Genomic DNA, 22,031 nt, shown 5'->3' on the forward strand with positions numbered 1-22,031 from the left:
TGTCAAAACACTAACCACAGTGGGTTGAATGATCAGTAATAAAATTTGGTCTGTGCTAATAGGCTGGCCAGAAAATGTACACAGGAAAAATGCCATTTATTTACCTTGATATGAAATACCAACATTTCAAAAATAGATTCAATTTTGTCCCAGCTGAAATAATGATCAAGACTGAGTTTCTCTTTTCAGCTGCTGAGCAGAAAGATTTTCTTATTTAGTCGTCTCTGCAAATAAATACCTCTTCAAATTAAAGCATTTTTAAATCTGACACACTCAGGCAAACAAGAAAGCTTAAGATACAAAATCATCATGTTTTTCTCTAAGCAGTCAGATTTGTAGTCAGATTTGTCCCTATTTTTTTGTAATAAGCTGTCTTCAAATTTTATTGTTTGCCAACTCTTAGAGGGCTGGTCTGGAAATGCCTCCATTGTGGTGAACAAAAATCCCTGAGCAATACCCTTATGCATTCTAGTACAGGCATAAATAGTTGTTCTACAGTTATCCAGTGCTAGTGTGTAAGTGGGAGGATAGTTTTGTCAATCCAGCAAAGGTGTGTAGAGATCCTGAGCAATCTTCACCTGGATCAAACTGAGAAGAAACCCACATTGCTCTGTTATTTGTAGTAAGTAATGCATTTAGCTAACACCGTTAGGAGCGAATTACAAACATAGCACTCCACCCTTTCTAGAAGTAAAATATGCTTCAGATGGACATAATATTTTGATGCTGAGACTTATTAATAATGTTGATGGTGGTTCTATTTCTTGACTGAAAATTTAATTAATCTTAATATAGTCAAGATCAAAAATGTGTAGGGTTTGTTGTGACTGAATTTCACCAGTCTTGGATGAAGAAGCATGCTCTGTGTTAACTCTCTTGTCCATAGACTAAATGTTTGTTATTCATCTGATTGTAAGATATTTTCCATTTTTTTCTCCTTCCTTATATGGAAATCATGGACTATAAGAATAGCACACCTTGAAGCATGCACCTTTCGAAGGGAATGTCATATATTAAAGATATTACTTCAAGTTTAGACTTAAAAGATCATTTTTACAGAAATATGTGAATTTTAAACCTGAGATTTCAGGGATGTGTCAGTTGTCTAGTGTTTCATGTAGCAACTGGATGAATTCGGGCACCAGGTTGTGTCCAAATATGTTACGTGGACACTTGTATCATGTCCTCTTGTTCATTTTCTTATCAAGTTTTTTCAGTTATGCTGAAAAAAGTTGGCAGGCATGGAGAATTTTCATTAGTGCTGATAAATTTCATGTTTTGGATTTTGCAAAATGAAATAATTTGAGCTCATCTTGGGTAGGCGCTTTCCTCTTCTTCCATGCTCTTGGAAAACACATGAAAAAGACCTTTAATAGCATCCTTTCTTTTCTCTCTTCAGGTCAAACAAACTGTGACTTCCTTGTTCTGTAAAAGGTGGCTTCATAAAGCTTCTTAAGGATAGGATATCTTTTTTTCAGTGAATCCTCCCATATCCATATTCAAAAGGACCAGGTTCTCCTTTCCCAACCATGAATTCATCACCTTGTTCTATTACAGGGAGCACGGTGGTCGTTTCTAATCTGAACTCCAGATTTTCTAGTGAGAGTACTTTATGCATTAGAGCAAGAAGTCCAACAAACAATTTGTGGAGGTGATACACCTCTTGTCTCAAACAACACGTGATCCAACTAGCCTATTTTCAGAGGGTACCTGGGCCATAAGATGTACTAAGAGGGTCTCTCTGTGCTGCTTGTGAATGTCAGTGGAAATTCATTTTTGATAGCCAGGCCTGCATCTGATATATGTGATAGTTGCAGTTTTGGTCATGCAGTGGGTGAGGTACTGGGACATAAATGTGACATGCCACAACAATTGGTCTGCAAAAGTTGATAAGATGCACCATGAAAATTAAAATCCTTTGTAAACTTGCTGCAACATTTATTTGATTTTCAACAAACTGAATGCTGCAGTAGGAACACCAGATACAGTTGAGTCAACTTTCTAGGGAAAAAAAATAACAGGAATACTTCCCTTGCCCCCTTGTGCTTTGATCTGTCTGGTTTGCCATGAATGTGAGGTCAAAATAACCTGTTTATATGGTTGTAGTGAAAAGAAAGTTACCAACAATAGATACATAGCAGTAAAAAATATCTATTCTGAATGTGTAGCAGTAAAATTCCTTGTGAAGCCTTTTAAATATTTCATTTTAGCTTCATTTTATTTGTAGGTTATTCACAGACTAATCCAGAATCAAAGAAGACATAAGAATTTGTTTTGTTTCTCGTAGATAATTGTACATGCAGCTGATGTAGATTTTTCTAGCTGAGTTCTGCTATTATTACATAAGTTATTTACACTAGACTAGTCTACAGTATTTCTATTTGCCTGTTTAGCCCCTTGAATTTCTTTTAGTTTGTACAGTTCATCTGCTGGATCCTCAATCATGCTTTTTAATCATTTCTCATTTTGGAAAAAGATCAGGCTCAGGAAATCATCCTTGCTGGGTTTCTTACATTGCTAATTCAGATAATTCACTGCAAATGTATTAGCCATTTAGTGACCTCAGTACTATAGCTGTAGGGCTAAACAGAACCAGAAATATTAAGGAATGCATTTTATTCTTTTATTTTTGTTTTAAATAACCACAAAACTGACAGTATAAAAGAATCTATTAGTTGGACAAATTCTCATTCTTGCAAAGGCTGTCATTCTGCCTTCATTCCATAAATCTTTATCATTTGCATGGAGTTTAAACTTGTCTTGATCTTTGTTATGGATATTGCAGTCTCTTGGGCAAGAAAAAGAAGGGTGAATGTGCTGCCTAACAGAGGCAGGACTTGGGGAGTCTTTCATTAGCAGCAAAGGAACATTGTGCTGGACCATATATGCATCCAGATGAGGGACAGGATAGGTTATCAGGAGGAAGAACATTCAGTTATTTCTACTTGCTCCACAGATTAGCCTTATCTTCTTGTCTCTGGGCTAAACAATAGATTTAGTGTTTCTTGTTGAGAGCACGAAAACCCGTGGATTGAACCTGATGGATGTGCTTCATGTGCTGTAAGAGGATGTTCTCTCTTGAGAACAGATTGTTTTAAAATTACTAAATTGCTCTTATACTGTCATCTTCAAAGGTGAAAATGGCATGCTAAAAAGTATTAATTCTTCATTGAGGAAAGTTATAGAAATTCAAGATCTAAATTTGAAAAATATTAGAAGATGCTTTTTTTTTTCATCTCTGTGATGAGACCAAGTTTAAAGAAAATGCAAAGTAGTTTTTAGAAACAATTAAATATGTGAAAGCTCTCCATTTTAAAGGTGGCCTCACCTTGAATACTGTGCACAGTTTTGGTCACCACAGTATAAGAAAGGTATTAAGCTATTAGAGAGTGTCCAAAGGAGGGCCATGAGGATGGTGAAGGGCCTTGAGGGGAACGTGTATGAGGAGCGGCTGAGGGCACTTGGTCTGTTCAGCCTGGAGAAGACTGAGAAGAGACCTCATAGCAGTTACAACTTCCTCATGAGGGGAAGAGGAGGGACAGGCACTGATCTCTTCTCTGTGGTGACCAGTGACAGGACCCAAGGGAATGGCCTGAAGTTGTGTCAGGAGAGGTTTAACTTGGATATCAGAAAAAGGTTCTTGACCCAGAGGGTGGTTGGGCACTGCAACAGGCTCCCCAGGGAAGTGGTCACAGCATCAAGCCTGACAGAGCTCAAGAAGCATTTGGATGATACTCTCAGGCACATGGTGTGACCCTTGGGGAGGGTCCTGTGCAAAGCTGGGAGCTGGAGACTCGATGATCTATGTAGGTCCCTTCCAACTCAGAATATTCTGTGATTCTGTAAAGGAATTCATCTCTGTACCCAGTTTAAGATACTATTGTCCTTTGTGATATTTGATTCTCTAATGAATACAAACAGATGGAATGAAAAATTCTTTAATGTTCGATAGATGAAAAAGCAAAGGTAAAGCTTCTGTTCCATGTCACTTCTCTTTCTGTTTGTGCTTACAAAAACTCTGTCACTCCTATTGTGTTGACAGAGTGCTGCTACTAACGGGGTGCCACAGTGTCTTCTAGTTCCCTCAGTTAATAAATACTTTTGCAAGATCACTGGCAAATGGTGCCTCCTTCTCTAACGACTGTAACACTGTTGTGCTGATCACCTACTGCTGTGCTTGATGACCATGTGTCACCACCACCTTCTGCACAGTCCGCAGCCCTCAGTTACTGTGCTTGCTCGTTGTTGGTGTTGCTCCTCCTGTTACATTGCACAGCTACTTTTCGATCTGTTCCAGACTGAAGCAAAAATTTATATCTGATGTTGTTGCTGAAGGTTAATGCTTTCTAGCCTTTCTTCAGACCTTGTTTCACCTAGGGCATTTCCTGACATGAGTTGCTTCAGTACATGGGTATTTTCAGCTCATAAATAGTAGGAATATTATTGTTACGGGAACATTGTGCATTGGGTGAATGATTTTTGACAACACCATTAATTCGTCTCTTAATTTTTAAATGTATTGCCACTATTATTACTCCTTAATTTTAAAGAAAATGTTTCATGGAATCTAATATACACACTGACATTTCTAGGCTTACCATAAATAAATAAAAAAACCCCAACCCAATAGTTCTTTAGCCCAAATATTTAGCAATCCTAGCCTTGCATTATTAAAAATTAAAATAGAAGAGTAATTTTGGAAAAGGAAGTGTGTGAGAAATTTTTGTGGTTGAGTTTTTGAGGGCAAATTGAAGAATTTGTTCTCTTTTTAGCTGAAATTGTGAAAACAGAGATGCAGTGAATGTTGCATCTATTGCTGGGAGAATGGGAAGTCTGAGCCAGAGAAGTTCAGGAAGGCTTGACTGCTGGGTGACAACACAATACTGAGGAGAATTGGCATTATTCATTGCTTTCTTGGTGCCTTTTTTTTTCCCTTCTTCTTGTTGCTCAAATAGCACTATCTATTGACAACCCTAGATTAACCCTTTTTAGTTCTATGCTTTTGACTGCCTAACACCCGTGATACATGTAGTCTCAGTACCTCTGTGTTGGCATACATGACTTGTTCTGTCATAAACTCATTTCCTTGCTGATTCTTGTCTATGTTGGCCTGAAAGTAACACCTCCTTTTGTATATTAGAAGCACTTTAACCTTCATTCTTTAAAAAAAAGGTTTAATTTAAAGAGAAGTTAATGAGCATGGGTAGACACATACCATGCCATATTTAACCGTGAAGTAGATTCCTTGTTCCTCATTGTTGGCTTAACTCTCTCTCCATTTTTATAGTTTTGTTGTTTTCCATTAGCTGAGGATTTACCCAGGAATAATTTGTCCCTGACGGTGCTTTCTCTCGTAGTGCTACCTGTATCACCCTTACTTAAGGAACTAAAAAAACTGTAAAAGCTTAACACGTTCATTGTTAAGAAGTGTTGAAGTGGCTTGTTCCTGACAAGGAAAACCCATGATGAAGATGGCATGAAGTATGATAGAAGCATGGAGAGAACGGGGCTTAAGGACAAAAGAACCCTTGTGAAGCACTGAAATCAAGAAATTCAAATCATAATGGTCATTTTAGGAACTAAGGATGCTAATAAATAATGCTGTCATCTTTTACCTGTTAGAGATGCTTCTACCATAAGGAAATAACCTATGTTTTCACACTGTTTTGTTTCTTTGCAGGAGTCAGAGAGTAATAAGTTATGTTCCCTATATTCCTTCCGAAATACCTCTACCTCACCAAACAAGCCCGACGAAGGAGGTCGTGACCGCAGTGAGTTAATGACCAGTGTTAATTTTGGAACACCGGAACGCCGCAAAGGAAGCCTGGCAGATGTGGTGGACACACTGAAGCAGAAGAAACTAGAAGAAATGACCAGGACTGAGCAAGAAGGTATGTGTTGGAAAAGACTGATACAGTTTCCCTACCCCCAAACCCTATAATTTTTATAGCATAAAGGATGTGTTGGGCATCAAGAGCCATAAAATTGCGTAATTGGCAGCGGCTAGGATAAAGTTTTTCACAGGTTTCCATGGCAGTGGTAATCTGAGGTCCTTTAGGGATTTTAGACAAATAATACCAGTTTTTAAAACTTTTTAAAGTGTCTTGGTTGTGTGTCAAAGCAAGAATGTTGGATTAGGTAAAAACTCAGCTCTTACTTGAGAGGTTATGGTGAATTCTTAATAGGTTGTAGAATTGTGGGGGATATTCTTCAATGGTATTTGTTCTTCTTCTCTTAAAAGATAAATATTTATTTTAAACAATCTTTCATCACCCTAATGAACCAGTATCTCTAACTAGGAGAGTAGGAAACAGTTTTAAATCTAAAAGTACATAGTTCTAACCTACATAGCTAGAACTGTGCAGTCTGCTCAGATATTGTTACAAGTATTAAAACAGAGATAAAAATGAGGACAAATCTTTGAGTGCTGAGGTAGTTTATGTTTTCAGTCCTCATTCAGATACTTTCATTGACTTTGCTAAGATTTTGACCATGGAAGGAACCAAACAGAATTGGAGAGTGAGTTTATCAGTGTATCTGTGCACACAGTCAGGGCCCACCATGAAAATTTCTCCACATGTCAAGTAGAATGAAGTTTTGCTTGGTTCTGCAACAAAACCTTCTAGTCTATGTGCCCATAAATGAGTTTGAATCAGTGAAGTTGTGAGAGTAGGAGGCTCTGAAATAGATAAACAGGTGGATTCTCTTAGTTATTTTACCATTGTTGCTTTGTGGCATTAAAAAGAATCCAGGAAGATTATTTGTAACGTAGCAGAGCCAAAAGGCAGCAGAACTTTGTGATCCATTTTTTCTTTGAAATATGAAGGAGTTCAGAATTATTTTGATTTCTCAATTTCATGGTGTGATCACAGTACACTTCAAACAGTGCACTTTAGGTTAAGTTCCCTGGACTCCACGTAGATTTCATTTAAAATTGAAGCTGATACAATAATATGCTTAAATACAGGCTAAAATCATGTAGGGATGGAAGTAGGCTTTCAAATTTCTTGGCATAATTGTTAAATGCCAGTACATAGATAAATGTGTTCTATAGGTATCCTTTCTGAAGCTGGTGAAACATCTCTAAAGAGAGAATGTCCCAGATTCTTTGCTACCATCTGTCTGTTTTCAGCTGTAAAGATCACTCTTTAAAAAATTTCTTTCTTAGATTTGGTGGCTAGACTAGGAAAACTATTTTAAATATTACTTTAGCAAAGTTGTTTTTACAGTCTGTAGCAGTCGTTCGACACTCCATGCTAATCGAAGGTCTTGGCTCCTACTTTGTTGCAGGAGTATAGAAGTTGCTGTTGATTATATTGACACCACAGCTAAGACTATTCTAGGAGTATGCTGAATGGTGTGCTAATAAAAATGTGCATCAAAAAGTTTAAACACAGTATCTTACTGTATGGATTCAAGCATTTGATAGCTTATTTTTGTATGACATCTTGGAGAATTTTCTGTGCTTCCTCTGTATTAGTACACATTAGCTGTTTTAAGAGAGGTATGTGCACAGCAGAGAGATCCCTCTCACTGAGTTGGAGCCTCCTCTGCTATATTTTCTCATCAGTTGTGAAATAAAGGTCGTTTCTGATCTGTAAAGTAATCTTGCCTTTTATGGACCACATTATACTGGAAAACTATTCTAAAGTCTGCCTGTAAGTTCAAAGGTATTTGACTGTATCTTCATGTTTAGATTAGATATTAGGGAAAAGTTCTTCACTGTGAGGGTGGTGAGACACTGGAACAGTTTGCCCAGAGAAAGCTGGGGATACTCCGTCCCTGGAAGTATTTAAGGCCAGATTGCATGGAGTTCTGAGAACTCTGGTCTAGTGAAAAGTGTTTCTGCCTGTGGCAGTGGAGTTGGAGTTAGATGATCTTCAAGGTGCCTTCCAACCCAAGACATTCTGTGAAGTTAGAGTAAGTTCTCAATTCATTCAGTATTTTCTGTAGAAAAAAAGGTTACTTACATTTAAGAGAAAATAATGAACATCTGACTGATATTATATAAACTAACAACAGAAAAATCATTAATAGAAAGATTGGAAATTCTTCAGGATGTTACACTTAGAAAGTTCAGTGCTTTTAAAGCTCTGTGTAGATCAGGAATACCAAAATTTTTATAACAGATTTGAATACCTATTTCAGTATTCAGAGGTTTCTCTGAATTAAAAAGAAGTAAATTCTCCCTACTTGTTTTATTAAAATAAAATAATATTTTAAAAACTGTAAGACTCTGAACTTGTTTTAGCTCTGTGCAGAGTCAGTTGGAGAAATGATATCTGAGATTATGAAATTGTTTTGCCATCTGATAGTGTCTTTTAAACAACCTAATTAATAGGCTGATCACACATATATGACACATGACACTCTTTAACACCTATCCTTTAAAATGTGTTTCTATTCAGTTCTTTTCTAAAAATGGTACACAACCAATGCAGCTGAGGAGCTCTTAGTGTACTTAGTTCTGATGTCACAAAATTCCTTACCCAAATTAAAAACCACCAGCTGATTTTTTTAGCAAATAGAGAGCATAATATATATGGCTTTAATGAATGGAATGGGGAAAAGATGTGCATTTCTATTGTATAGTATTGTGTGGGGCTTTAAGTCTTGCATGACTCCTTTAAAAAAATGTAATAGTTCATGTGAGCCTCTTTTATAGGCATGACCTCCATGACCATTGATGTAGCTGGGGAATTTGGGCTAATATAGAGTCATATGTCAAGTTAATTGTAGAGTTAGAAGTGGAGTAAAGGACTCAAGCATTCTAGTCACTGGATCTAACCCCAATGAGAGTACAGCAAAAAGTCTCTTAATATTGTTATATAGTTGCTTTCTGGTCCACCTTCAGGATCTGAATTTGAGTAGTATGAGTTACTGGGGTCAAATACTTAAATACTTTGTGGTATGCATTCAGATATTAGGTGTGTGTTATGCTTGTGTATACTACTTGTGGTCTCCACTGTACCTCATAACATTGGAAAAGAAATATATACTGAAAGACTTTATCATGTCTAAATAGATATATTTAATCAGAGTCCTTTGGCTTCTGAAAACAAGTTGTCTGATGAGAATTTCATCTGAGCAGCTGTGACTGAGGAGGTCAACAGGCATTGCCTAAGAGAATATGGCCCAGCTGGCTAAATCTGGTTGTTGTAGTGATTTAAATGGTCAAGTGCTGCTTGTAATCCAGGACCGTCTGTTTGTAAAGGGAAGAGTGAGTGCTTCAGCATAATGTACAGCTGTTTTAATCTCTCTTTAATAATAGTGCTTCAGCCAGTGTCATGTCTTGTGTATAGTACTGGGAACATGAGCGCCTCATACAGGAAGGTGCCTACCTTAGGTATGTTTTTTTAGCATTACTTGTAGTCTGAAAAAAGACTACCAACATCACAGAATAAATAGCATTTTTTTTTTATTTCAGGGTCCAGTATTTGCATTTTTTTTTGTACATTAAGGCATTTCTGTGTCTTAATTGGTAATGATTTTGAAATGAGAAAATTGATGAGAATATTGTAATTGAAAAAAGAAAGAATGCTACAAATATTTAGAGTTAATTTGAGTATGTAAAGACTTTGCTGACATGTGTTCTCCATAAGACAGAAGAGGTCAGAAATGAACAGGTGTCTAATTTAATCAACAAGACCAGACTCTAGGGCCTCTTGGATAACTTTAGTATATTCGCCTTGGTTTTCCTATGAGCAGAAGGATTGTTTTACTGGGTTTTTTTTCCTTTGGAAGTATCCTCCAGTACAATCAAGTGTTAAACCTCTATACAGCTCAAATGAAGAGTTTGTGTTAGAAAGTACAGCCTAACTGCTTCTTTCCCTTTCTATCCCCCTTCACTAAAAGACTTTTTGAATATTGCTTATATTACTTTTGAGAGACAGATTTACAGCCTGGGCCGCCTGAATTCTAGTCTGAGAATTGGCTTCCAGACAACTATCCTACTGTACTTCATCATAAGCCTCTAGGAGCAATAATTAGTAGTACACATCTTGTCTGTAGCTGGGAGAACAGATTTCCCCCTTTCAGATCTGGAATGCTAGGTTGGCAGGTCAGCTGGCACTTCTGAGCTGGAAACTGGGCATGTCATTTCTGCTAAGTGCTAAGCCCTCATTACTCAGGGCCTGGATTCCTAATTCACTTTTGACCTTGATTCTGAGCAATGTATACAGTATCATTTTTCAACCAAGTTCAGTTCACAATTCTAGCACAAGCTTTTTATAAAGTGCTTCCCATTCTTGTTTTCTCCTTGAAGACCATAGTTGAACATCCAGTGATCAAAGATTTTTATGTATGCATGTTGGAATAATGAACATCTATATAAAGAGTAGTATATTCATAAATTTCCATCTATTCTCTGTCATGTGCACCTGTTTGTACTCTCTCTCTATGGGTGGATATATGTAACTCATAGTGATATATAATATGTCTAAAGATATCTAAATTAAAAATTAAGGGTTTGCATGTATTATTAATTTTATATGCAGTAGGGAAAAATCGTACTGCACTACTCAGTAGCGATGGTTTTTCTGATTTTTTTAATTTTTTTCTCCAACTTCATTAGTTAACAATAATAAAAATTTTTTTGTTATATTGGCTTAAAATAGATTAACACTTCCTCTTTGGGAATGAAGAAACTTAGACTTTCACATACTGTGTTTTGTAAGTGGATTTTAATTTTGATTATAATTTTATGCAGGGTTGTTTTGTTGTTGTTACTGCTGAGGTTTTCTTTGGGTTTTTTGTTATTGTTGTTTTGGGTACTTCTTTGATAGAATCTGTGCATGTTATATTATATTAAATGAATGCAGAGTTTCTCTTTCTATTCTTTGTTTTAAGCCTGCCACAGCTAAGAACAGAAAGTGTTCAGACATATACACTTGTTTTTGATACAGTTTTTAGCATAACCTTTGTGGACAGTACATGTCAGGAGTTCTCCTTTGTGGATCACTCTTAGGAGTGAACTGTTGACCATTTGCGGTCAGTGAATATTTTTAAATGTTTTTCAGAATTTTTACTGAGATTTAACTTGAGTTACCTGTCTTGTGGTATGCTGTATACCCACATTTCCACTGAAAGTCATGGTCCCTTGCTCTCCTAATACACTCGGCATTTATAGACCATTTATAGACTCCTGTTCTTTATTCTTTTTTTTTTTTTTTTTTTTTTGGATGGCTACAGATATTTTGTTCTATTTCAAGGCTTTAAAAATACTACTGGGTTTTGCTATTAGGATTATCCAAAGTAATGGTTAAAACTGATTTAATACTACTGCTCTCTTTTTTTTTTGTGATATCTATTAAGTTTACAAGTGACAACTGGCATTCCTCTCAGCTAGAAACAAGCCCTTTGGATATTAAAAACCCCACCCTCTTCAAACCTCTTTCATCACCTTTGAAAAACCTTGCCATATCTGCTAGGTACCACTCTCATCGTGTTTCCCTTTTCTTCTTAAAAATCACTTTTGTTAAGCAAATTCAGAATCAGTTATGTATATGGTTAATTTAATACTTATCTTTTATTTGCTTTTTGTTAGAAGGCATATATAATGACATCTAAGATGAAGAGTTTTTCTCCTAAACTCCAAACATGCTTCCAAAAGCCCCAACGTCCAGACAATAAATAGATGATTCAGATCAAGTTAAAGGAGAGATATGAAACACATTTTCCTAAATCACTGTTTACTTCAATTACTCATCTCTTTACCAAATAATTAAATGCAACTTGCGGTTTCTCTATTTTTTTTTTTGTTTAAAATCCAATTACCTTGGTAAAAGGGCATTGATTACTCTTTTTCCTTGCAATATATACTGCTGTTTTAGACAAAGATATTCTTTTATTTATAGACATTTTATAGATCATAAAATTTCTAAGAATTCATTTGTTGATATGTACAGTGAATTCCAATATTTTAATATGTTAAATTAAAATATTTTTTGGAACATTAGCACAAAGAAAGTGTTTTGTAGGGTTATTTTTCTGGTGACTAACAGAAGTTGCATCTTTTTTTTTTCATTCTATCTGTTGTATTTGATTTTTCCATCAAAAATTGATTCTGTTAAATTTTATTAAAATTTCAATGAAATTTAGAATGCAATATATGTTTAAATATTTTTTTTTTTTTTGCAATGACAGACCCAGTCTGTGTAACTATACTCTATCTGGTCATTAATATTTTGTCTCATATTTTTACTTATCGTTCTACGTTTGTGAGGATTTATGCATTTTTGATTTTTTTACTTTCTTATATTCTCTAAGTCTTTCAGAGTCCTGTTTTGTGATTAAATGCTATCTCACAATTTTTATTTAAGAAAGTGGCACATATTGTCGTCTTTCCACCTCATCTTTGTCTGGCTACCTACACTCCAGTCTTATCCAGTGTTGTTGCACTGGAGCATCTAGTCATTACTCAAAGGTTCTGTGTTGACATAGTAATTTTTCAGTACTTTTCAGTATGTCTTATGCTACATTTGAAAGCTTCCCTTCAGTTTTCTTTGTTCTGAAATTCATTCACGGCACACAAAAAGGGTGGAGTACGGACTTTTACATAAGTACTGTGAAGAATGAGACCTGTGTGAATACACTGATAGATTGTGTAGGTCTTCTGTTTTGCTATAAGGTTTTCATGTCCCTTCCATTCTTAGATCTTATTCATCATCATCATCAAGAATCTGGTTAGTCCGATAGTAGCCATGTGAGAACCTCTCAGGCAAAAATACACCTTGGCTAGTATCAGACAGTTACCCAGGTGTAGGACCCATGGGATTTTATGGAGCTTCTACTTTTCTGGAGGTTCAGTTTCCCAATGCAGGTTGTTCCTCTGCACGTCTACAAAATTGTTGCTTTTGCTAGTAAACAGAGTTGATCCTATTGAATCCTGATGGGGGAAGAGTCTGACATTCAGGACTCAGTTCTGAGGATCGGAACATCCACGACAGTTCTTTATTTTTGGGTAGATATTTGCTTTCACCATTTTGAAATGCTTACATTATGTTGAAGAAATGTCTTTATTCAACCCAGAATATTTGAGATGAGCAAAATCCTTTTCATTAGAACAAATGAGCCTTTGCCCTTTTCTCATTATCTCTGATTCTGAGCTGTAGACAAGGACAGATTATATTGAAAAAGGCTGAAATATTCTCAGTGCCAGCATCTACTGAGCAATACAACCAGTTATTCCACAGACTGTGTTTTCTAATGTCTTACCTTCAGGGATCATCTCATCTTTTCTTTTTCTTTAATCCCACTCTACCCCTTTTATTATGTGACAAATTGTGTCCATGCTTCCATTTTATATAATTTTCTGCGCTATGCTACTCTACACTTTTGTCTCCTTTTTAGACATTCTAAAGCATCTGCTATCTATACACTATTTGTATGATATTAGTATTGTGAAAGCATTATTAAAATAGCATATCTTAAAAGCCATCTTTTTCCTAGGGGCAGTAAGAAGGGCAAGTTCAGTGTGAATAGGTACAACTGGCGCTGAACTCTGTGGTAAAGAATGTAAGTGAGTAAATAACTGTGAAAATATGGAGAGTTGCTTCAGTTGCATGATCTTGGCAGCAGAAATATAGATTCAAACTTCATTGGTTTCTGATGTACTGTGACACAAATGTTATGATCAGATCATGCTTTAAAATGGCAATTGAAACACATTTTGTAGTCATCAGGTTAATAGTAGGTACTAGATTGCAATACTTACCTTCCTAAGATTGCTAATGTAAACATAAAAATACAAGGGAAAAAATGGTGCTCAAATATGGCTGATCTTGGATGCCACTGTGTTTTCCAAGTTCTGTAAGGTGAATGTCCTCAGATTTCTTTGGTGATGAACTTTAGTTTTAGTTGGTTTTATTTGCTTTGCTATTCATGCTGGTTTGCAACAGGGCCTAAAAGTGCTTTAAGTGCTTGTGACTGGGGTAATGAATGAAAATATCTTTCCAGCACTGAGAGTATTGCATTAGACTGAATAGTCACCTTACTTGTAAAAGCACTATTAGAGAGGGGCAGCTGTAAGTAAGGATAACGATTTGTGTCCAGTGCTTATTTACTGAAAATTGTAAATGTATTATTTATTGAGAGCTCTCCAGACAGTGCTTGTCAGAATAAAAATGTCAACTCTAAGCAAAACGTTATAATACATAATAGAAATGCTAGGTACACACTTTAGAGATACAGCTAATTAGATCTGCTTTTCTTAAAGAAATGACAGTAAAAATGCTCAGCAGCATATACATTTTAAATGCTGATATATTCCTTATTTTTCTATGCCGTATTTGGTTTAGATACCTCATCATTATTTAAAAATAATTTTGACAACTTTATTTGGTTGCCACAAGAGAGACAGAGGTACTTGCTCCCAGGCTGCATGAGGCAACTGCATGCTCAGGCTGTCTTGTTCATCTGATGCAGATAGTAGCTACTTTTACCTCTGTGTTTTATTCTGAAACTCCAAGATGCCACTTCTTTCGTGAGGGAAACCTGCCTCCAGTGGAAGCAACAAAGAATTATTAAGATCAGTCTTCAGCCATGCTAATTAACCCCAAACAAATATTATGTTAAGGAGCCTAAATTCTTTCAGCATCACTGTTACTTTTGTGTATTATTAAATATGAGGAGGAATTAGGGAGAAAAAAAGTAGTTAATTTTTTCAATTTAAAATAAAGTAATATTTTAGTATTTTTAGGCATTTTTATTTTCTCTGAAATTTACAATGGGAAGAATTTGAGCTTAAAAATTTTGGAAATCTACTAGAGGATTTTCTAGTGTGAGGGAGGGAATTGGCTTTTTAATTTATCCTTTTTACAAAGAACTGCTCAGTTCAGCATCATTAAATTTAGGATGTCATCATTAAAAGCAGCTTTCTTCTCTCAAGTATACCAGCCAATATGAGAAAGAACCTTACGGTCTTTATTTTAGTGAAAATATATCTATGTTCTCCTACACTCAGTTTGCTGTGGGTCCCACAGAATCACAGAGTGCCTGAGGTGAGAAGGCACTGCCCAACCCCTCTGCACAGAGCACGATTGCCTAGAACAGGTTGTTCAGAGACACGTCCCATCAGTTTTTGTGTATCTCCAAGGATGGAAACCCCTCAACCTGTTCAGTGTTTGTTCATCCTTACAATAAGAAAGCTTTTCCTTATGTTTCAAGGGAATTTCCTGTATTTCTATTTGTTCCCTTTGCCTCCGAGCCTGTTGTTAAGTACCACTGAGAAGAGCATGGATCTGCCTTCTTTATTCCTGCCATCAGATATTTATATATTATTCCCTGGAGTCTGCTCTTTTCCAGCCTAAACACTCGTGGCACTCTCAGCCCCTCTTCATATGAGAGATGCTCTAGTCAGTTGTTTGCCTTGAGGCCCGTTCCTGGAGCCTCTCCAGTATGCCCATGTCTTTCCTGAACTGGGGAGTACAGAAGTGGACAGAGCACCCAAAGTGTGGTCTTAAATATGTTTTATTTCAAAGCCGCTAGTTCTGCACTGTAGGACTGAGCTGGTACCCTTAAATCCAAGAGGGGCTTTATCAGGAACTTCAATGGTGTGTGCTCAAACCCTGGCTGTATAATTTGAATTTTCACCCTGTGTGCGTGTGCTCTTTCTTCCTGGTGTGTAGCTGATGAGTACAAAGTAAAAACCAGGAATAAAAACATAATTCAGTGTTGTTAACTACATATTTCTCTGCTTCATAAACGTATTTTGGACTGTGAGGAATCTTTCTGATTCCCATTTGTAGCCAGGCTTCTTCCTTATTTACTCTTTGGCATGTTGATCTCCAGAATGAAGCAGAGCTAATGGTTGTTAATGTGTCAAAGCCTCCCTCTTCTGTCTTGCTTTAATAACTTAAAGAAGTGGTGGTGTTTTCGTAAAGTTCAGACTGTGATATTCTTGAAAAAAAAAAAGCGCAATAGTCTTTGTTAAATATAGTCTTGAGGGCAAGTACTGTGTAAACATCTGCAGAGAGCTCCTGTTAGCATTGCTCTGTCCTGACTAGCAGCTCTCGCTCTGTTGCAGTCTTGGGTCGGTCCTTAACATGGGCTGCCAATCAGTAAAGCTGTGCCAAAATGTCTTGTTCTACAGCCTAGCATTTTGGAATGTATCTAATAGCTGTTTTCTTTTATTAATCATAATATATTTTTAGTTTTACTTACATAGGTGCCCAGAGTTCCTGGGCACAGTGCCCTATGTATGAATGGCTGTTTATTTTCATCTTCCTTTTTGTTAACTGTTTTACTTAATGCTTTACATAACCATTTGCCATATTTCGACATGAAGCTACAATGCACTGCTGCCTGCTCACATTTCTTAAAGAACCTGATGTGACAACACCCTCTACAGTAAATCATGATCTTCACTGAACCTAAAAAACCCCATCTTGAATACTCTTCTGTCTTTTATTTGTTTGAAAATGTTGAAGAAAGCAGGCTCTTTCACCCATCTGGAAGAAGTCTGAACACTACAGCCTAGAGAGCCTGCAGTGGCACCAAAACCTTTGAGGGCTCTGCACTGAATTTCTTAGTCTAACACCACCTAAAGAATGAATTCTGTTTGCATTTATAGCTATGCTGTGTGTGTCACGGGATATGCATGAGGACAGGATTTGGTTCTTCCTACTCTATCTTAAAATTTACCTGCATATTCAATATTTAAAACAGCTCTGCTTCTCAGTGTAGGTCTAAGCAGTCCTTATCATATCTTAAATATGTAACAAGCAGATTACTTTTAAATATTTACAGTGAAACAAAAACTAACACAACGGGCAGAGGTTTGTTAAAATGTCAGAAGAACTTGCCGTAGTGAAAAACAAATATTGAACCAAGTTTATTCCTGAGATATCTCTATTAATTTCAGTGGAATTAATGCAGGAGTAGTTCTGGAAAAAATCTGCTTAGATTTTATATCATAATTTTAATATTTTGTTACAGAACTTTGAATAGCCTAGAAATAATTTTATAGATCTGGCGTGCACACGCATCACTGAGTAAAATAAGATTCCTTTGCTTCAGTTTCTGTTCCCTCTGTGGACTGTTTGTGTTTTTAGCTGTTTAAATATGGTTATTGCAGCTTTGTTAATAGGTTTTGTTACATCTGCAGTTTTACTTGTAATTAAATATTTAGTTGGAGCATTGGTTCCACTAGGTTTCAGTGTATCTGATGTTTCTATGATATAATGACTAGACAAAGAATCATGTCTGTTGCCCTTTTGTGTCTGTGTATCAGGTAACACAACAGACAGTGACCAGACATATGACCTCAAAAATCAAACCAATTTGTTAATGAACTAACAAGGCAATGTAATAAGCATCTCTATTCAGTCATTTTCCCCAGCTTTCAGTTATTCCTTAGAGCAAGAGTAGCTAGTGCTGTATCAACAAATTATTTGATGACAATAATTTGGCTGATGAGAATACAAGCAAAAAGACACAATCTAATTAGAAAACACTGTATATTAGGTGGCAAAATGTGGCTAATGTTTTATCTCTAATTGTAAAACTGCAATTTGCAACTTTCGGTAGTTAACGGTTTTTACATCCCCCCCCCCCCTTCCTCCTTTCTGCACAGAAAATCATTAAAAAAAAAGGCCAAAAAGAGACTACAGGATTTGAAACACAGTGGCCCTGAAGTGATGGGAAAATGGCCAAGGTGTCACAGCTAATTTCTGACCCTGCTTTATGAGTTCTGCTGTTCCTTATTCCCCTTGTCAGTCTGTGAATCCCTGAGGCTGTACACACTGGCCTAACATCACTCAACTCCAGTTTTATATCCTCTTTTAATAATGTTGAGTCTATTCTGTCCAACTTTGATTCAGACAACCTGCTTGTCTTGAAAAAGTGATATATTTAATCAGTGGCTCTGTCTCCAGCATAGCTCCCACTGCGTGAGACTAGAGCCAAAGAGTAGTGCAGTGGCCTGTCACTTCTGTTTGAATAGGTAATGTGGAGCCGCTCAGCCGAAGAGACAGGAGCTGGAACTGCTTGTTAGGACACATGATCAAAAGCCACTCTCTGCTTTCTGCCAATCAAGCCTCATGTCGCCTTGTGGGGCAGACATTAAATAGATTTTTCTGCCGTACACTGTGGGCACTTTGCCAGTTTGACATGTGAACTGTTACAAAAGATACCAGAGTTTCCACTTCTTGCTGACTGCTTTTAAATATTACCAAGCCCTTGCTGTCCAAAGTAGAATATTTTAAAGAATGGATTATGATAAATTTCCACTACAATTAGGCAGTCTCCTTCCTGCCCCCAATTGTTCAGAGATAGTTTTCAAAACAAGTGTGTAACTTGGTTTCTGAAAACAAACAGTCAAAGTGTTGAGCAACCCTGTGGCACATAGATTTGAGCAATATGATTATTGTCTGAGGATTACAGTGAGTTGTTGCTTTCACTTGTGTGATTTTGAATATTGTTTCTATTTTTGGTCTTACATTATTTAATTAGATTTTCCTAGTTGTGATCACAGCACTATTTTATTATTATTATGTTTATGTGGTGGGATATTAAAGTGGTTTTTTTTTCTGTAAATGAGGTTGAATTTATTTGTTGTGTTTATTGGCTGCTGGTGCAAATATAAATGTCTTAAAATGGCTCTGTAGTTGGTTTTCGTTACACTTTCCCTTGGTTTTTTCCTCTTTGTCTATTACCCTTCATAACCACCTCAGCTCTTGTGCCCATGGCAACAAAGCTCAGTGGTTGAGGCTAACAAAGATGACATTTAAGCTTTGCCTAAGTAATGAATATTCTTTTGTAACTTCCAGGGCCAATGAATTTATGTCATTTTTTAGAGGTCCCTAGTACCTAGAGAACCGCTTCTATTTATGTACTTGTGGTCATGATATGCAGATATTTGTTCCCTTGTGCTTGCCCGTCCTGATATATCTTTTATTTTCTTCTTCTTTTTTTTGAGTAAAACTTTTTTTTTTTTTAACTAAAACATACCATGGCAATCTAGTGGAATTCATTTAAACAGTGAGCTACACATAAACAGCTGCTCCTTCAATAAGCCATTCTTTATAATACCCTTATTACCTTCTAGTGTCTCAAATTCTGATTAGTCAACAGTGCTGATTACTGTATGGCATTCCACTGCCCATCTTCCTTCTGCTCAGCTGCTCTTCTCTTAGCTGTTATGTGATTACAACACAACTTGTGCATTGTTTTCTCCAAGTTGTTCTTCATATTGTATATCTTTAAAAAAACAATTAAACCCTCCTGAAGAGATGGAAAAAATAATTTGAGTCACTAAGAATTCCCTGAAATTCTGTGAATTGTTTTTGTACGACTGTGATCCTCACAATCTGTGTGCTCTGCACCTTTCTAGTGGGATAAGTTCTTCAGATTTACAAGGGTAATCAATAAATAATGTCCAGTTAAAAGAACTTGTTAGAAAAATGACAGTTAGTTATTGAAAGTATTTGTAATACATCAGGACAGGAGAGACCAAGGACTGCCTTTTTTAAAAAAGAAAACCACCAAAAACAAAAGCCAAAACCCACAAAGGGCTTTGGCCTGGCTTTGCTTTCACAAAAACCAGTGGGTTCAAAAGTCGTTAAGAACAGAGCTGTGTCATGAGAAAGCAGTTTGGAAAACATACCCCCACTAATACATGCTGAGTTTCACAAAGGTGTGTGGTGGTAGAAGGAATGCACAGGATGAAAATAGGAAGGGAAAGAATTGTGGTGTTCTGGGTCTCCAGTTTCTGGTCAAAACAGCAAATGCAGAGGTTTGTTAAGGACATTAAAACTTTGCCAGCTGGTTTATAGGTAAATAGCACAGTAGTGAGGAGAACACTCTTTCCTCAAACCCCTGCAGCTCCCTTTGGTGCAGCCGCTTAGAATCAAGTCCTGGTAAGTATGAAACGCTGACACACTCAAAACGCAACCCCATTAAAGGCCTTAAATCTGTCATTGTGCTCTGGAGCCTGTTCTGAAAATAGCAAAGCTCTTTTTGTAAATTAAAATCGGTGTGAATGGGAACAGATGTTGACATGCTTTACTTTATCTGCAGGGATCCCCGTCAGGGGGGAGAGGGTCAGTGGGGTTAGATAGCAGGAATTACTGCAAATGTGCAAAGGACAGGATAGTCTGATACAGACATTGTCTCTGGTTTTACTAGAGAAGCAATAATATCCAGTGGTTACTTCTCATTGCTGTAAGTCTGTATATAAGGAAAGATGATTGTGTAACACCTTTAACTCCTTGGAGAATGCCTTGTATATCTGTTTACACAGATAAAGGGGAGGGATGCTTGGCCTGTTTTACGGAGTTGGTGTACTCAGTCAGATCCGGATTCCAAGTGATTCTGGCTGACCCCAATTTCCATTTACCTCCATGTTACCTGAGCCCACTCAGGATCTTGTGGAAGGTGCTTGGCATACCTTAGGTGCAACTTACAAAAAAAAATTGTATTCACGCTGATAGTGGGTAGTTTTTTTCGGTGTTTCAGCATTACTTTTTAAGGCTTTGGGTGAACTCTCATGTTGCATTAGAGTCATCATCAACTTTTAATAGTTTTTTAAATAAAAATGTAGTTCTGTTCTGAAATGTGCAATTTATTAAATAGCTTTGCTAGTCAGTCTCAATAAATTCTTGTTGAAAATTTTTCCCAATTAAAAAAAAAAGATAGCAAAGGATGAATTTATTTATAAGAACTGTAATAGTTTCCCTCAATTCCTTTTATATTTTAGATTACCTTATAATTTTCTAAATCTACATGAACAATAATGATCAATTTTGTCAGTATTATTCACACCTTTTATTAATTTAGCATAGATGAATAAATGTGAATGTTGTGAAGAGTTGATTGGGAATAGATTTTAAATCTGACAGTTAGATTACAGGGTACCTAAGAAAAAATGGCTCTTTCACTAGGTACCTAGTAATTTAATTCTTGTTTGAAATTATTATAATTTATTACAGTGTGTGGGTCCTAATGAATGTCTACTATTAAATGAAAAGGAGAAATTGAAATTATGAAATTCTTTTAACTTGTATCTTAAAAATCCTCTTAAACAATTCAGTAGATATTAATAAGCAATGTGCTTCTCTTTCCCTTTTTTATGAATGTAAACAAAAACATTTTTACCAGTACATAATCATGTTAGATCAGCGCTGCTGGAGATTCTTACTTAGAACCAAGACCATCTTAAAATAGAATGGAATAATTTTATGTAATGAAAAATACCCAAAATTTCCTATCTTGATTAGACATTTAGACCTTTAAATATGATTCCTTCTTGAATGGAAGCTCAAAATCATTCCTGGCAGTTTTACCTTTGTTAGAAATGCAGATCTGTGGGTTTGCTGACAAACTAAAAACTTCTCAGCATTTTTCCTACTGAAGGAGTCAGTCATGAGGACATGAGAATATAATGCACATTATACTTTTACTATCATTAGATAAAATTATTTTTCCACTTTCTTTATTGGTTTTCATTTGAGAATTAATTAGGAGAAATTGGTAAAAATGCATAGGTATTTCCAAATAAATGTAATAAATAGATTATAGTGACATTTTAAATAAGTGATGGAACACAAATTGTGTATCTTTGTTAAGAGGGTGAACATGTATTAGGAAATTCTTAGATACAAAGTATTGTCGGTTCATACTACTTTAGTTCACTTAAAATTTCGCCACTAATAGAGTTATACCAGAATAAAATATATTTTAAGAGCAGAAGACTTCTATTTATTTCTGTAACATATCATGGTATTTTAAATTATGTGACTATTGTATAAGCACCTGATAAATAAAAAAAGGTTAGAGGTTTCAGTAGAAATTTCATTTGTAATTACACTGTTTTCAGGTCAGTAACAGTTGTGATCCTTGGTGTTCACTAGTTTCAAACTGGCTCAGCTTTCTCATTTGTCCTGGTTTTTTTTTTTTTTTTTTTTTTGGTAGTTCTTCTACATCTCTTACTGTAAAGGATTTCCATTATTATTAAAATATGAGCAAGCATCTTTCTACAACTCAGAACAATGCAGTTCTAACTGGAACAAATCATTAGGTCTGCTTGCCATTTG

General features: G+C 36.1%; 1 protein-coding gene across 10 annotated transcripts in view; it reads left to right on the top strand.

Annotated features, from left to right (window-relative positions):
• The window catches only part of SOX6 (SRY-box transcription factor 6), a 263,900-nt gene that overhangs the window by 41,572 nt on the left and 200,297 nt on the right, over window positions 1-22,031 (top strand). For all 10 annotated transcript variants that reach the window (XM_050335391.1, XM_050335396.1, XM_050335392.1 and 7 more), the window contains one exon: window positions 5,681-5,891. In XM_050335391.1, coding sequence (XP_050191348.1) covers window positions 5,681-5,891 — 211 coding nt within the window. The remainder of the gene's footprint in view (window positions 1-5,680; window positions 5,892-22,031) is intronic.

This window comes from Myiozetetes cayanensis, unplaced genomic scaffold (genome assembly GCF_022539395.1).
Source record: "Myiozetetes cayanensis isolate MyiCay16 unplaced genomic scaffold, myiCay2020 scf6-25, whole genome shotgun sequence".
NCBI classification, from domain to species: Eukaryota; Metazoa; Chordata; class Aves; order Passeriformes; family Tyrannidae; genus Myiozetetes; species Myiozetetes cayanensis.